Here is an 18249-nt window from a genome sequence, read left to right as displayed (position 1 = left end):
TTTTTATAGGTGTGTTTGACTTAGAGACATAAACTCTACCTTTAATGGTTTAACTTTAGAATATAGCTGTTGTGTCTAGTCCTAGGATTAGGCTAAAATTGACCCCCTTATAATACTAATAAAATAGTTAAAAGGTCATTTAATGTTGTCCTGTTTACTTCACGTTATACTGTATAAATCTGTATTAATGAGCTGTACATATATCGTTTCGTACCGTTCCATCCCTGTGCGTTAACCCTTCATTACGACGCAACTTTCACGCTTAAAACGCAGCACGTTATTGGAATACCATTCGCACGGTGTAGGTGGTGAAAACAAGAGTCTGATATGTATCTGATACAGTCCCTGTGCTGTCCACACTGATTAGACGTCACCTTTAAATAGCTTTACACCTTTAATTTGTTGCTTGCCTTCCAGACAGATGATGTCCACTAGTGTAACTATTAACAAGCTTCACTTTTCAGAACGCAAAGGAAAGCCTACCATTCGGTCATACGTGTTTGAACAAATTGATACGTATTAAAGCATATTTTGAGGACCGAGAAAGGACAAGACTCCACAAATGAGAACATAGGAAGACATCGACATCGCAATCTCCTTTACATTTAGAAGTTTGCGATAGCACAAACAAAGCGGAGAACGGAGGAGGTGAGATGAGCGAGAGCAGGATGGAGAGGCCACGAATGCAGAGCGTGAAAGGAGAGAAAAGGGATCAAAGGAGATCCATGAAGTTCCAGCCGAGAGGTAGTCAAGTCAAAACAGTCCGTCCACCCTCCATGAACAGAAATCAGAACCACTTTAACCCAATCCGAATCGCATCTACAGAGACAGCATTGTTGAACACTATACCAGCTTCATGAGGTAAAGCTGTATGAGGCTTCCTGCCATTGGAGAGGCTTCAAGATGGAGGACTTTGCACTTCCTTGAAAACCTCCGAAAAATCACAAAGTTCTTTTATGAGTGAGTGAGTGTTTGTAGCTGTTCGAGCAAAACTGATAACGAAGTCGTTTCAGGGTCATTCCACAACATTAAGTTTATATAAACTCATGAATAATCTAAGTGGTTAATTGTTGGCAAATTGCCGTGGTGTAAGATGAACAAAACTCTGAGATATAGGAATGAAGCACTTATTTAATCAGTTTAACCCCCCCCCCCCCCCCCCCCAATGTTTTTATTTTATTAACACTTTGAAATACAGCCTTTTACATGCATATACATTCATTCAAATGCCATACAACCATTAGATCGCTGCATTTACACTAAAAAAATAACAAGAATGCCCCTCCTGTTTTAGCGAATGGTCACCTATTCATAATTGACTATTATAATCGTAATGAATGCAGAAACGAAGCGAATATATGTTGAAGAGTAAAGCAATTCTACAAGGTGGGAACCCAAAATTGTCCCCAAAGATTCGTCGTCCGCTAATTCTTCTTTTAAATATAATCACCGAAAGGGCTCCGTATGTTTTCAAATCCTTGCTGTTTAGCCTCTAATATGTAAGTTATCCTTTCTAATGGAAGGCATGACAACATCTGTCTTCTCCATTGAGTCTGTGAATTGGTCTATGAATCTTTGTCCACAACAGAGCCACACATTTTTCTGGCACGAAGCAAGCTGAGGTCTATAAATGCTCGCTCATTTCTACTAGAGTTATTATCGTGTCTCTGGGTAGAAGCCCCAACAGAAAAAGCTTAGGGTCCAGTCAAATTAACCTCTCGTACTTTTAACTTGACGTATAAGTTTGTATATTTCTTGATGTGGGTGGAGTTGATCTACTGTACCAGCGCGCACGCACGCACACACACACACACACACACAAAAGTGCTCTTATAAATTTATCTGCAGAATTATTTCTATTTACTTATTGTTTGTACATCATACAGTTTGTTTATTTATTTATTTGATTTGATTTGAAATCTTCCTAAGAGATGAACTCAGGAATCGATGAGCTGATTTTTAATTTCTGAGACATATGATATGATCTGCTGTCCTGATCTTTCAATGGAAATTGTACTAGGTGCTGTCCCGGTAGGTTGCTGTGTGAAACGTAAATGCGTTAAATGGCCGTATGTTTCTGATGCTTCACTCTCGGCGGTGGGGTTTCTTTCCTGTCACTGGGTGGTGCTTTGGACTGTGGAATACCTCATGAGGGGGCCAAAATGGAATGATACTAAGGGCTTTCTGCACTGGATGGCAGGGCGTCTGCTGCGTAAATGACCTGGGTCATGTTAGAAAACAAAGACACGAGCATTCGTTATGCCTGCCGTAAAAGTATGCAGCACTCATGACTTCAGAAGCTGTTTGAACTATTGAACTATTCATCAGCACAATCGGACAGAATTGTATAAAGGGGAAAAATGTATATCTCTGCATGCATGTATATACTGCTTGTTTTGCATGTACTTTGATAGTTGCAGCATCACTGGCCATGTTGGAGTATGTATAAACATTGTTGTGCAAAAACATTGAACAGCAGTTGATGAGTTGTCAGTGGGTGGATTTGTTTTATGGTGTGTGTGTGTGTGTGTGTGTGTGTGAGTGTGTGTGTGTGTGTGTGTGTGTGTGTGAGTGTTTGAGCCGTTGGTTTCTGTTGTTTTATCTGAGCTGTGTGTGGGAGTTGTCTGGAATGTACCGGGGCAGCATTAGCAGTAGAATGTTAACTGTCTCTGTATCAACGACGCAGCATTAGCAACCACTTACTCAGAAGAATGCTGGGAAGTCCTAATGCTTTCCCATTTGTCCTCCCACTCTGCTACTTTCTCTCCTTCTCGTTTTGCTGTAAACATCTCCTCCATGGCTGTCTTTTTTTTCTTCTTCTTTTTTTCCCCCGGTAAATACTTTTCCCCACTGGATGGCAGTGTTGATCTATCATGAGGTCGAGCGTTGCCTCGCCCAGCTCCACAGCTGCGTCTGATTACACACTTCCTCCCGCAGTCATCCACTCCAACCCCTCCTGTAGCTTCACCCCCAGAGGAGGAGGGGGAAAGCGGGAAAAAATGAGACACCCTCCATCAGCATGGTCCTTGGCCAGCTACTCCTGGTCGATTTTAGTGCTATCAGGCCAGGCCTCCATTTTGTTGCTCTTTTGGTCTCTTCCTCTTCTGCATGTCACAGGACCGAGTAAGAGGAAATGGAGAGCAGCAGGATGTCTTGAGTTTCATCTCCCGACCCACTTTCTCTTCCTTTTTCCTCACCGTTTCTGACCCGTCTTTGTGCCATTCTTGTCAGCTATGAACTATGAACTACAGCGAGATTTTCAGCTAGATCTGAGTCATATCCTTTCACTGCCTTTTTTTTTTTTCCACCAAGAATGTGCAGACTGCAGGGAAAATCAGAACCGAATGTGTTCTTTACCTCCTTGAAGCTCCTGACCCCATTGAGCTCCAGTGATTTACTCGCATGTACTCGCGTTAAACATTTTAATAGGATCTCATTGCCCCTAACAGAGAGGAAGAGGTTATTCTTCCCTCCCAGATGCTTTGTTTCTGTGAGCATCTCATGGTCCTTACCCATACACAGGAAATGTACTGTATGTAGAGAAGAGAGCTTGAACCCTACCCTTGTGAACTGCTCTATCCCTGAACTATGGCCTTCCTTGTGCTGTAGGGTTATATGAGGGTTATATAACTGACATACTTTCTTTCGCCTGTAGGTCCACCTCTTTCATCCACTACAGGCCTCTGATTGGCCAGTGCCAAAGCCTTCAGAATTTGACATGCCCTGCAGTTTATGTTCGCCCCAGATTTGTTTTTTCCACTGGCTTGCATGTTTAAAATATACATACATGTATTGGATTTTGTGCACGGTTAAACATGTTTTTAAGGGTTTTCTTGTTCTAATTTGAACCCTCGATGACTGCGAAACAATCTCTTATAGGGTTCTGTATTAAACCTTTTAAATGCGTCACCAAAGACGCCCTAAAGGCTGTAGATTGAACCGTTTGTTGTTTTTTTTAAGGGTGAATAAATGGACTTGCAGGACGAAAACACGTGAAGTCGTGTGTTTTCGGTCCTCACGTTGCGACAGGCTACTATAGCTCGTTTATGTTTTTAATTATGTTTTATCTTTTACATGCTACCTTTTAAGGCAACAATGACTGGTTATGAAGATTGACGATGAGATCTTGTCGAGACACGCTGCATAATCTGCATGGGTTTCGCCTTATAGCTCTGCCTCAATAGTGCATGAACAATGTGCGCCTAGCCCAAGTTCAACACACCCGACTTCACAATGAAATACACCTTCGGTTTCGTATTCTGTCATCTTCTACTTAGACAGTTGTGTGTGTGTGTGTGTGTTGGTATTTATGGGTGTGTCGATGGTCCCCCAGACTGCTACAGGCCAGCTACAGAGAGAGAGTGAGAGAGTTGACTGCAGCGGCAGCAGCTCCCCAATCAGACACGCTGCTAATGTCTTCTTCTGCCATATAAGGTCTGATGCTGCTGGCTTGGGGGAAACGCCACTGAAAAGCAGAGAGACTGCATGCTTTAGCACGCTGAGCAATTTTAACACACTGCGTATGTCCATTTCAGGCTGCCAGGTTATACAGACACCCACGTTTACTTCACATGAGCAGTTTCGATGTATGCCAACGTGGTGAGATGGGCAATCAAGGTCAAGATTCCAACAGCTTGAGCAACCTGAGCTATTTCCCCACTTTATCAGTGACTGCTTTGGTACATGCCGAGGCCAGACGAATGAGCTTTACTTACAGGAACACGTAACCAAAGCAGTAGTGTGTCTCGAGATAAAGGTTTTGCCGTTATACCCGTTTTCGTCTGGTTTAAGAAAATCAGACAAACCAATTTTTTTTTTTGGTACATGCACACATCCTGTGTGGTCAAGACAGTTCCTGTCACTTTGATTCTCTAGGAGGGCCTGCTCCGTGGTAAACACTGCCTGCTATGTAAGCTTTTCACGGTCATTTTACCCTTATTCAATTTAGTTTCATTTGTGTAGCGCTTTTTACCATGGACATCAGCTTCACAGAAACATATAAACACAGGATACAGATTTTAAGTGTGTGAATTTATCCCTAGTGAGCGAGGCGGTGGTGAGGGAAAAACTCCCTAAGATGATACGAGGAAGAAACCTTGAGAGGAAGCAGACTCAGAAGGGAACCCGTCCTCGTCTGGGTAACAACGGATAATGTGAAAGTACAAGAAAGTTCATTATGGTTTTTATATGAAGTCTGTTTGTTGAACTAGTCCACTTTTCACTAAAGGAGACCCGAGTGCAAAATTGTATGTGGTAAATACAATTATCTTTCCAGGCAGCTTTGGGATTCGAGTCACGATTATAGAATTTGCCATGTGGTATTCCTCAACGTCCCAGTGGAAAACTTGCGGCCCAGTAGTTTTCCGCTCCACTCTGTGAGACTTCTGAAGAACGTGTGTTGGCGAGACAAAGTCGGAGAGGTATTTTAGGCAGAGCCAAACAAATGTATAAAGCTAATGGGCCATTGGTAGCTGGGGGGGAAAAAAAAAAATTTGCATCGGAGCCAGAACTTAATCATCCAGTGTGTGGAACTTGGTAGGGCTTGGCTGACTAGGAAATGAGAAAAGTTCATGTAAATGGCGGATCTGAGAATTGTTTGACTCCGCCCCATCACCAGCATACTCTGAACCATCCAGGAAGTTAGAGCTTAGCACCGGCGTGATGTCACTGCTGTATTTTTAGCCATGCTATATAAGTGAAGGTGCCAGGATGCTAATGAGTCTCAGACAGTCAGCCAAGCTTGGTGTAGTAATCTACTCCATAGTTCTGCACCACACAGAGCATAGTCGCTGGGCGGAGCACAGCCTCTGTACTTTACCCGCAGTCACTGAGCACTGGTTTTGCAGTCAGCGTGAATGAAGACTGGCATTTTGGGTAATCTTGCCCGTGCTACATGCCCTGCTTTACAGGGATCATAGCAGCATAATATAACTGAACAGACACTTATTCGAATTTCTTGCTTCTATCTATCCATTTCTGGCGATCTAGCGAGATACCTAAAGCTGCTGATAAATTTTATTTGAGTGACCCCTGACACAAATGATATTAACTACATAAGGCTTCTGACGTGGCAAGTAAGGTTTTGCTGAGATCTGTAGAGTTTTAGGTTTCAATGGAATTAAGCTTGAGGCAGTGTCCACTGTTTAAGAAATTGTATTTCCTCTTTCATTCAGCTTCATTAACCACATCATCCTGGTCAGGTTGGCAAGGATCCAGAGTCTATCCCGGCTACACTGGGAGGGAGGCAGGAATACACCCTGGGAGAAATGCCAGTCCAGTACAGGGCATCATGCACACTATTCGCACCTAAGGGCAGTTTAGCATAGCCTACTGACGACATCTACTGGCTTCTTCTTTGGAGGTAGGATTAAACCTGAGAACCCGAAGGAAAGCCATGTGGACATGGAAGAACCTGTGGGGGGTTTTTTTAATGGTAATTTAAACATATTTAAAAATTTTCTATAAAAATCTACTCATACAGTATGTCCTTGTGTTTTTTGGGGTGGGGTGTGGGCGGTCAATGTCTTAAGGTACCTGCACACACACACACACACACGCAGCGATTTCATGGCTCTAAGATGCCAGTCGCTGTACTGTGAAGTCGCCAGTGGGTGTTCTTACTACTGGTTGCCATAGTAACATTTATCAATCGGTGGAGAAACTATCATTCCACTTTTGACAACAGACCAGTTTTCTTCCCGTTAAAATGGAACACCGAGGGAATAAAAGTCACCAGCGTATATGATATGTGCGCCATATCGTACGAGATGAAGAAGAAGCAGTATCGCCACTACGGCTGTCTGTCTGCAGGAAAGCGCAAGCGCCCGACCTACGAAACGATCCGTGCTCGCAGGCAACATGGCGGATTACGGATCACGTGCGCTCCGCTGTCTTCACTCCCATTAGTAGTCGCTGTTGCACTTTTTAAAGTCGAACTTTTCTCGACTTTATCTCGTCGCTGGACACGCCCACATCTAGTCACCGACACTCGCCGTTACTCGTGTCGCCAGAGGTCGTCAGCTCTCATCGAACATGAATGGTCTCTGGTCGCTGCGAGTCGCCGCACGTGTGACCATAGCTTTAGATTAAGGATGAGCGTGCTACACGTTAACCGTCAGAACACCGATCCTTGCTGTCCTTTTCCCTGTGTTCTGAACTGTACTCTACTGACTTGCACTCACTTTCAGTCTGTGTTTCTGCACAAATCCTAGTGTCATCAGAAGCCACGGAAGTGCTTTAAATATATCATGACTGCTACTACAACTACTACTACACAGCTACAGTCTGTTTTAATTTGTGTGGGTTTTTAAAAAAGTAAGTAACAAAATATACAATCCTAGCCACTCTGTTCTATGTTTGTATGAATGGAAACCTTTTGTACCTTGAGGAAATGATTCCGAAAAGAAGAAAGCACGCCCGAGTGTGTTGCATGAACAGCGCAGCTTAGTAATTGACAGCTTAGCTTAGGTAATCATTGCGAAAGATGATGTTTAACAGAAAGTATTTAGTATTTTATCCAGGTTATTCCTATTCCTGAAAGGCTATCAGGGCTATGAGGCAGTCACGAGCCATTATTTATCCCCGTCTCCCTTTTAGTTTGTTAGCTCGTCTTTCCCCCTCCCCTTTGCCGTATTGTTGATCTCCAGCAGGGGGTGATCCCTCATCGGTTTACTGCTCATCTGCAAACCACCCCACCCATCTCTTCCTCTGTCTGCCTGGCCATTGTCCCAGTTAGTAGAGAAAAGACAGATGCTCAGTAATGTAACTGCTGTACATTACAGTTAGTTTTTCCTAAAGCCAAGCTACCCCATGTTACACTTGGGAATAATGTCTCTGGGCGTGTATATAAACGTAGAGAATTTGACTAATCTGTTATAAGCACATGTTCGTATCCTTCGAGTCCATTTTCCTCCGCCGGTATTCACCCGAGGCTCCTTTACGTAGACTTCACAGCTGTCTTTAAATATTGACATCTACCAGCATTTAGTTAAGGGGAGCAGTTACTAGGCAACTCGGCGGGGTGTGTGTGCGTGTGTGTGTAAGAGAAAGAAGCTGGTGCTGCTGAAAGCTGTCTGGCTGTCCCTATAAAGTAGGTGCCACGTGTGGAATATGTAGAAGCGGTCTGAGTTGAACAGAAAGTAGCAATAGGTTGAAATATAATGACCGCTATGGATCAGAACCTCCTCATATCCAGCAATAAGATGGCATGTGTGAACTGCGTAGGCGTCGTCGCGGTATTTTACCAGCACCCTGCTTCACACGCTTATGTGCGTGCAGGGCTTCGTTGAAAGACAGGGACAGATGTCCTTTGCCGTCAGCTGAAAGGCAAAGCTTTGTGGGCAAGCGTGACTAAAATGGAACAGACGAGAAACGCCGTCTCTAGGCAACCCGAGGCCGAGCGCAGTCAGACCGTAGCTTCTCTTGCCGCATAACTGAACGTGTGGTTTGAGCTTTGTTTAGGTGTGCACTGTACTCTAATTCTCATAATGCTTACACGTAAAGCAACACCGGTCCTCTGGCATTGTTCTTTAGTCTGTACATGTCGAGTTGATGCCTGGCTGTGTCATTACTGAATTCCGTTCTTATGGATACTGGATGTGTTTGTTTACTGTGCTAATGCGTTTCTGCGCTTTTATCCCGCGGGGTTCTCCTCTAATGGCTTTCCTTTTAATGTCCGAGGACTCCTAGGATATAAAATACAAAAGGGTATCACTCGGACACAATGCTGGGAACCTGACTCGCTTCCTCGTGCACAAACAAAACTGCACCGAGTGGTAGCCCAGCTGTCCGGCTCGCTTTGATATTAAACGCATTTAGCTGATGACTTTAACGCAGTGGTTTGTTTGTGTCTCTCTTCCTCAGGAAAGCTGCCGGAACTGCCACGTACTGTGGAAGGAGCATGCAGGAAAGACATGCGAGCAGGTGCTGGAGAGGGATGAGATCCGGCTCCGGGTGGCTTTGTAAGTGCCTGTCGGAAAGAGGGAGGGGAAAAAGAAAAAATCTCGGGCAATATATTTAATAATTCAGCACGGAGTACTGCAGGACTCACGCTGATGTAATGCACCACAGAGATCATCATCATCATGATTAGAACTGACTTTTTACCTTCCTAGAGCTCCATATTAAGGCCGCTTCAGACATCACTGTAATACCCAGCCATTTTAGACAGATGTAGTGCTGCCTTTTGTTAAAGGATAACAGAGGCCTGGATAAATATGTTCAATGGAGCAGCAAGCTAAAATGGCCGGTCAAGTCCTGGTCTGGTCAGGATGTGTAAAAACATGGCTTCCTTCCTGCATCTGGTTAGAGGAAACAGCAGGTTCAGAGACTGCTTATCCTGTTTGCCTTGCACCCTTGACACCTTTTTTTATTTTTTCTTCTTACAGGAAATACCCCCACAGGGTGACTACATTGAGCATTCTTTTCTTAGCCGTCCGTTATCACACTGATCAGAGATCATTTGCATAACCGCTCATGCTCCCGATGTTGTGTAAACTCACCTGTGCTTGTGTTTACGTCCCACGCTGCAGTGAGGAGAGGATGACGGCGGCCCGCGTCCGGAAGTGCCATAAGTGTTCGACGGGGCTCGTCAAGTCGGAGGGCTGCAACCGAATGTCGTGCCGCTGCGGCGCCTTCATGTGCTACCTCTGCCGCGACCCCATCAACGGCTACAACCACTTCTGCCAGCACGCCCGCTCTCCCGGCGCCCCCTGCCGCCAGTGCAAGAAGTGCTCGCTGTGGACAGACCCCACGGTAAAGCCACATGTCCCCTTTTCCTAATGTGGGAGCCCATTCAAGAGACCGCAAGCGGTCTCTCTCTCTCGCGCTCTCCTGGTTGAGATTCTAATGTCATCCAGTACCAAATTCCCGTAAGAGATAATGTACCACATTTATCACATATCATCCGAATGAGCATTTAGACAGGAAGTGTTGTATTCATGAAAATCCAGCTAGTTCGGGAAAACACTTGCATCCTAAGAGAACTCCTTAATTTGTACATTTGTATAAGGAGACACTACTGATTACGCCGCTCTAGAAAGATTACGCTGTTAAGTTTAAATCCTTTATTCCAATTGCGTGCCTAAATCTCATGAACGTTAAAAGTCCTGTTTCATATTAACACCTATCCATAAGAAAGTAGCTCGGAACAAATCCATAAATCAAGACGAGTAAGGCTAGATATTCAAATTAGACACAAGAAGAAGCTGCAGTGGCTAATCTGGCGTTACCGGAAAGGCACGCGTAGATGGTGCTCTTTGCCGTTTAGTCGTTATTGACGTTTACAGTCTGTGAGTGTTGATGGACATACTATAGAGATATAATGAACGTGAGTATTAAATGCACAGCAAGATCTACACTGAATATCTATTCAATATTTCAGTCTGTAGCAGTACAGTCAGTACAGATATTGCCCCCCCTTCCCCATTCTCACTGACTGAATGGGGCTGTAGGGCAAACCGCAGGGGCGTTAGCTGGACTGTTAATCATCCGGGGCTGAGCCCAGATTTTTCTCCATCTAAAAACATACTTCTGAGTTTCCATGTGATGGGCTAATTGCTTAAAAAAATGTGAAAATTGGACAAAAAGTTGTATTTATCTTAAAACCTGCCTCTGGACTACCATGCTGTCTAACGTGAGACTAGGCTAGTTTGGTGTCGCGAGAAAAAAGGAGGCACGACTACGCTATCACTGGATGGGTTTAGCTGCTACAGTGCCATACTAAGTACGTTATCTGTCCTTATGCTCTGTTCATGTAAACTGGAACTCATGTAGACTTTTACACACCTTGTTTTCCTGCCCAGCCTCAGATGATGTTAGTGTTTCAGTTTACTGGTAAGAAATCGCGTATATCCATTCCCCCCGCTCACACTAACTGACTGTGCGAGTTAGCATTCGGAAGAATTGCGAGCTGTCAGCCAATAAGACACGAGTATTTCCAGGTATTTTCCCCGTCTGATTGGTCTCGCCTCTGTTCACCGAACATACAATATTACAACTCTGCCGTCTTCTTTTACTGATGTTCATTTATGTAGTGACAAACTCCCCGAGTAAAAAAAAAAAAATCCCCAAGCCAGATTACGCTCCTGTCATAACGTGTGTATACCCGAATAGTGATTTGCAGATTTTCTAATGCCTATACACGTCCCTGATTACTACATCTGATTATGTTCAGCCCTCAAACCCCAGCAGAGACGGATTCTCTGGATCAGGACCAGGACCAGTGTCCTGTCAGTGGAAAAGGGTTATCAGAGCCGCCTACAGCACACCCAGGTTCTCTTCAGCCAGTGTGTTTAATGCTGAGCGCTGTGCGTGCAGTCTGCTCCTCAGTTGTGACGTAGTGCAGTAACATGATGCACAACCGCCACGAGGCTTTACTTATTGCACCAAAGTGGTTGAACTTTTGAATAAACATTTCTGGATACAGGTGCAGCTTGTTCCAGCTTGAACTGGTTATTTATATATAATATATACCCAATGCTCATATAACGGAACTGTGTATACATTAGAGCTCGTTTAAGTCCTGACTAGTGGCTCTTCTATGACAATAATCAAACACGCTGTGTAATTCATCCTCGGCGCTGATCTCTGAGAGTGCAGAGGTCTGTGCACATTAACATTGTAGCTATAATCTGCCTGTGTAAAGGATCATCTCAGATCCAGTCGGAGCTCCGTCTGCAAATCAGAGCTACCCAATTACCACAAACAGTTTACTCCTGGATTATTCATATCATCAGACCGTTCTTGTACCAAGTTCCTCAGTAGAATGAAAACTGACCACAGGTTTATGTTTATAAAGTGTCTTATTTATTACCATGAACGAGGATAAAAAGTTAGTTTGGAGAGTCTACATAAGCTTCTCTGGTCAGTTCTTCATATCCAGGGATTCTTATACGTCTGATTATTCAACTTGTCTTCAAACGCTAGCTAAGTTATATAATGTGTAGTACTGTAGACGTTTACTCGAATGTCTGGCGTGTTTTCTTTGTAAACATGGCGAAGAGCTGCTTAGGTTTACGTTTGACATTCATTCATTTAGCAGACACTTTTATCCAAAGCGACTTACGGATGAGGAAATACGAGCAAAGCGGAGAACAATACAAGTAGTGCTACTGTACAAGATTTTGAATTGAGTTCTAGAGATTGAGTGAGCAGAGTAGAGGTGTAAGAACCCGAGTAAGTGCAGAAGTGTGGGGGAGAGGGGTTGGGGACACGTTAGGGGTTAGTTAGGTGGGGCTTTAGTTGTTTTTTGAAGATAGTGACGGATTCTGCGGTCCGGATTGAGGTTGGAGGTTCATTCCACCACTGAGGGACGGTTAGTGTGAAGGTTCTCATAAGGGGCGTTGAGCCACGCTGAGTAGGAACTACTAAGCGTCGGTCGTTAACCGATCGCAGATCGCGTGAGGGAACGCTTCAGGAGAGTGTTGAGGTAGGGGCGTGCTGTTCCAGATAAGGTCTTGTACGTGAGCATCAAGGCCTTGAATTTGATGCGGGCGGCTACAGGAAGCCAGTGGAGGGAGATGAAGAGGGGTGTGACATGGGTTCTCTTGGGCCGGTTGAAGACGAGGCGTGCTGCTGCATTCTGAATCATCTGAAGGGGTTTGACGCCCGAGAGTAGTGCGCTGCAGTAGTCCAGTTTTGAGCCTGGACTAGTAGCTGTGTGGCCTTTTCGGTGAGGTAGGGTCTGATTTCCTTGATGTTGTACCGAATGAAGCAACAGGACCGTGCAGTTGTTGAAATGTGGTCTGTAAAGGTCAAGTGTTCATCGAAAGTCACCTCAAGGTTTCTGGCTGTTCTGGTTGGTTTCACTACTTTCACAAGAAGTGGATCCTGAAGCTCTACTTCTGCTTCTGTTTGAAGCTTTCTGCACTTTGACTCTCTTTCTGCTGCTTTCTTAAAACTGTACTTCCCATGAACCAGTTTTTGCTTAACTCTCACCCTTGCTCCAGTGGCGAACCTCACTTGGATACTGTAGATTTGAACCATCTAACGAAGGACTTCTGCTGTAATAAAGATTCGCAGAGTGCTCATACTGAAAGCCCTGTAAACACACTTAATACTGTTTGTCAGCCACGAGAGGTTCTCTTTTGAGTCTGGTTCCTCTCAAGGTTGCTTCCTCATGTGTTTTGAATTTCTTGAGACACAACTTTCTAGTAACTTGGTATGTTGTACGTTGTTCTATGTTGATCCAAGAAGCCCAGTGTTGCAGATTGGAAACATTTGATGTGAACCCGGTGTACAGAACTGTGTGCACACAGACATGCAGATTGCGGCATTCAAGATTCAGAAGCTGAAATAAGAGTCGGATGCAGTTATGGGGGGAGCTGATGCTGAATTTGGGTCTGGTGCTTGGTTGATCTACACCCAGCTGCAGTGTTGATCCATTCTGGCTACGACTCCATCTGATCATCTGATTTCTGTTCAGAATCTCCTTTATTTTTTGCCGCGTGCTTGTCCCACACAGTCTCACTTTAATGTTACAGGTCATATCGAGTGAACGTGTTAGTCACGTGGTTGTGGTGTTGTGGCTTTTTGTTTGCCCAAATGACGCACCCCAGGTTTATCACCAGGTTGTGTTCCTGTTTGTGTTTAACAAAACCTGAGACTCGTTCTATCCTTTAATCTTCAGTACTGAGCGTGCTCGTGTTCTGCAAGGCACCGCTCATTGTCTCAATCTTCTCTCTGTTCTTCTCTTTCTCTCTCTTTAGCAAGATGATGAGCGAATCATCCAGGAGATCCAGAAAGAAGGTGAAGCTGAACTGAACAAAAAGAACAGTCAGTCAGGTGATGGCTTTTTCACACAAACCCACGGCCGCCTCCTTTCTGTGTTCAGTCTTTCTCATACGTATGTGTTGCATGTTTTTTGTTTGTTTGTTTGTTTTGAACGGCAGAGCCCGAATAACGAGTAATTACTCAACATGTTGCTCTCCTTCAGATTCGGCAGGTAAAAGAGTGGGTCCTCCTCCTGACCCCAACCCTCCAAAGAGGACACGGGCGGACCTGGCTCCAGCCCCAGCCCCCAACGCTGCTCCACAGGCCGTCCGCCCCCCTCTGTTCCTCCCTCAGGTGCTACTGCCCGGCCACCAGCGGCTCTTCTTGCCGCCCGTCGCTGCTCCCTACGTGCCCCAGCTGCCCAACCTGCCCCCTCTTAACTACAACGTTCCCAACGCCAACTTTGATTTCAACATGCCTATGCACTACGGCCCGCCACATCGCTTCTTTAGGCCTCTCTGAACAGCATGTGATAGTGAGAACTACAGTTGGACTAAAACGTGTTGTTGCCCCAGACTCTAGTATCTTATAACCTCAGCCCCTCACTCTTTTTACCTTTTATTTTTTTTAATTAAATTGTTTTCAGAGAGTTTTTTTTTTTTTTTTCTTTTCCCTAGAGTGTGGAAAAACTGCAGGGGGAAAACTTACTCAGCTTGCTTCAGTCTATTTCTTTTCCTTATTTTTCAGGCAAATCACTGAATGCTCATGCACACAAAATAATCTGTCCAGCAGTTTTCATTTGAATAAAGATATATTGGGTGGACTTTCTGTTTGTAGATTTGGTTTTTCTTTGTTTTGTTTTGTTTTTGTTTTTTTTTATAAGAATTTCGTGAAGCCGGTTGTGAAAAAGCAGGCTTTGAGCATAACCTGAAATAAAAAGGTACAGCCACTAGTTATTTCTTAATGATGGGTTTTTAGGGCTTGTCATCGTTTAGGATTATCAATGTTGTAAGCTTTAGAGCTTTTTTTTTTTTTTTTAAAAAAAACAACAACAAAAAAAACCTGATTTTCTGCTTTGTTGTTTTGTTGAACTTTGGCCCGTGCGTCCATTTACGAATCAAAACTGGTAACATGATAACAGCCACTTTGACTGTCGCAGCTCTTTTCCTTCCTCATGCTCATTTTCCACCGATCTCTTCCTGCCAAACTTCATCTGAATCCTCGGTATGAATCTAGTCCTACACTGTTCCTCTTTAGTTTCTGTGAAATATTTTTTTGCATGTTGGTCTGAACTTCCTTTCTTTGCTGTATTTCACGGAAGAAACGGAGTTGCCTTTTTTTCACAATGTACGGAATGAAACACGACGGGGCGTGCTGTATGAATAACATCGACAGCGGGGTGGTGCGATGACCCTCGATACCATCCGAAAGTTTCATATTTTCTAACAGCTGCACATCCTGAAGTGTTTCATTCCTCTTATACCACAGCGACTTCTCACATTTTGCTTTTATTTGTTAATGAACAACACACCATGCTTTTTCAGCCAGTTCTAGCTACTGTTAATGTTGTGGCGCATCTGCAAAACAACTTGGTTCCTGTTATCACTTGTGATCTAACGGCTATAAACGATCCTTCCCTCACCAGCCTCGCTGTTTTTGTTTTTTCTTTCTTTCTTGAAGTTAATAAGACCAAAAAACACAGCTTGCCGTGTTACAAAGAAGCCATGAAGACTCTCCCGTGGTGGAAGACTTGCTGACTGTGATATAAAAGACAGTGCTGTTTATATAAAACAAAGCAATTCAACATCATCTGACCCATCTTCAGCAGTGCTGTGGTATAAGAGCAGAATATGTATCTGACCTTTTGCGCACATCACAGCTATATTCCTTGGTCTTACCCATTGTTATGAATGACTAAGGGAATTTAACCTATGTTACCTCGTATTTATACCCCTTAACCCTCTTAGGTTAAACAATAAAGACAATTTTTCATAGTTTTATATAGTTTTTTTTATTATTATATCTTTTTTATTTTTATTTTATGGCCGAATTGTGAATGTTGTACATATAGCAGCACTATTTAGGTATAGAACCCATGTATGTAATGTGCTATAGGGTTTTGATTATTTTTCTATGGATTGCCGGAACAAGTACAAAATCAAACTAAATATCAACTACATTTTTGTCTCATTGTGACTTTTTAAGTTTGGGGGGAAAAAACAACAACAATGATAGTTTTAGCACTACAGCTTATATTTGTTTTGTCTGTAGCGGAGTACGTTTATAGCTTTGTTAATGAATATTTTAATGCTTTCCAGCATAATATATGAAGTAACAGGCGGTAGAATGCAGACGTGGTATCTGGTAAACCCCTGGTACACACCGAGGCCGTCATGATGAGGTCGCTCAATCTGATTAAAGTCGAACCTGGAGCTTGGATTGATTGTAACCATGAGGTGGCTCAGTTTGAGACTCTGTCTTCCATCTGTTCGCCAGGTCACAAGGTCTCGCCTGCAGGTACGGAGGGTCTTAAGCTTGGCAGCTTGCTCACAGCCTGAGAACCTCCTGAAACCAGAGCCCTGCCTTTCCTTCTGCGAGCCTTTTTGCTCTTTTAAGTGATTGTGTCTTGGCTTGTAGAAGTGTGCAGTTTATGAGCGCCGTTCCTCAGCGTTAAAGGCATGTGCCTGTTGTTTTATGAACTCCGGTTAATGTTTGTATGGCTTGTTGTTACTGCTCTGTCTTCCTCAAGCATGTATGAGATGTATGTTTTCTTCTTTAATGGAAGTGTGGAAAGTTTAACATCAGGGAAAAATATGAGTGCAGAGCTATTGTGTAACTGCATTTAAAAAAAAAAAAAAAAAAAAAAAAAAAATAGGAAACCAAAAGGCGGTGCTTAGCTGCTTTTTATTTTTTTTTAATTTTTTTTTTTTTTTATAAACATTCCTATTGCATTCTTCTGAGTAGCCATGTTTTCAGTTAGTGTATTCCTTTATGTGACATATACAGGACAGTAATGCTTCAGAGCCCCCCTCTCACACACACATCTTCCTGTGCCAGCACACATGGCCAATGTGACTCTATTTGTGGCCATCATATGCTTTCCTAATGATGCTTTGGCAAGATAAAGCTGTCTATTATGGAGACGTCTGCCTACTCTGGACTGTTATAGTACAAGCACTAACGGTCATAAGAGGCTCCTGATCCACCATCGCAGCGCCTCAGGGGGTGGTCAGATGTAGCACGAAGCTCTTTGATTAACTTCCTGGGGTCGGACATGTGATCAGTGCAGCTGCTGCCCATTTCTTACGGGGTCATTAGATGAACAATCTCCTTTGACCCAGAAGCACTGTGAAGAGGACAGTATAAACACTAGGCTGCTATTTTCGACACATGCCCCCAGGCTATCAGTACACGCCACGTTAAAACTGTTTTCCTACTTTTTTTTTTGTCATGCCATTTTGGAAGTTTTCCTGCTGGTGCATTGAAACGTTCTGATTGTGTTGTTTTGGAAATGGTCCTGCATAATGGAGTAACTTTGTCAACCCGGTGATAACCTTTCAGAGTTTGTTGAGTTCATAGACAGCGTATCAACATTCCTCCCTTCCTGTTGGACCTCACTGCCCCCCCCCCCCCCCCCCCCCAACACTAGTAGCACAATATAAACTGCTATAAATCTAAAGTATGTGCTGTACTTCCTTGCTTTAGTTAGATCATGTAAATCCAACCCCAAAAAATACAGCATACATCTGAACTCCGCCTGCACTCTGATTTACACTAATTAAAGGCCTGTAACCTTGTATCAGACAGACTGTAGTGAAGTCATGTTCAGGCTTTGCCGTTCACTTCGGCCTTAGGACAATGCCTGGATCTGATTTAAGTAATTACTGAGATGTCTGTTTCCAACAACTGACCACCCCCATTCTTTCTTGAATACTAGATCCTGCATCTGTCTCTCTTTCCACACACACACACATACACCAGCCTCTTCAAGTGACACACTCTTGGTTTCCATGGAAACCTTAGTCTATGATGGCAGCCTGCCTGAAGATTATTTAACCCTTTCGAGGTGTTTTTTTTTTCTTTTCTTTTCTTTTCAGGAGCTGCTCCACCCAGATACTGTCTGGCTTTATTGTGACCACATCTATAATCAGTTACCAGAGTATATTCTAGCGTGCACGTGATAAGATTACAGCCTGAACATAATGTCAGACATTTTAATTATAAATATATCGCGAGCAGCAATTGTTGGGGTTCAAAAAGATATTATGTATTATTTAGCAAGTGGGTAAGCACTTCAAGACAGTTTTCAGCTATTCCAGGTCATTTACTATCACGATACATTTTTATTATCCATCCATCCATCTATACCACTTTATCCTTTTCAGGGTCACGGGGAAAGTCTATCTCAGTCTATCCCAGGGAGCATCGGGCACAAGGCGGGGTACACCCTGGACAGGGTGCCAATCCATCGCAGGGCACAATCACATACACACTCACACACCCATTCATACACTACGGACACTTTTGGACATGTCAATG

The 18249-nt window shown here is 43.7% G+C and overlaps 1 protein-coding gene across 3 annotated transcripts in view; it reads left to right on the top strand.

The window, feature by feature from the left end:
- Positions 1-15354, top strand: part of rnf216 (ring finger protein 216) — a 29545-nt gene extending 14191 nt beyond the window's left edge. For 2 of the 3 annotated variants that reach the window (XM_017454785.3, XM_017454786.3), the window contains exons 13-16: positions 8863-8960; positions 9531-9753; positions 13707-13782; positions 13934-15354. In XM_017454785.3, coding sequence (XP_017310274.3) covers positions 8863-8960; positions 9531-9753; positions 13707-13782; positions 13934-14232 — 696 coding nt within the window. In that variant the 3' untranslated portion in view covers positions 14233-15354. Of the gene's footprint in view, positions 1-8862; positions 8961-9530; positions 9754-13706; positions 13844-13933 lie in introns of all 3 variants that reach the window. The other variant, XM_017454787.3, reaches the window with a different exon arrangement.
- The last annotated feature ends 2895 nt before the right edge of the window (positions 15355-18249 follow it).

The sequence above is a fragment of the Ictalurus punctatus genome, chromosome 24 (genome assembly GCF_001660625.3).
Source record: "Ictalurus punctatus breed USDA103 chromosome 24, Coco_2.0, whole genome shotgun sequence".
NCBI lineage: Eukaryota > Metazoa > Chordata > Actinopteri > Siluriformes > Ictaluridae > Ictalurus > Ictalurus punctatus.
Note: the sequence above shows the minus strand (reverse complement) of the source record. Positions and strands in the feature narration are given on the sequence as shown.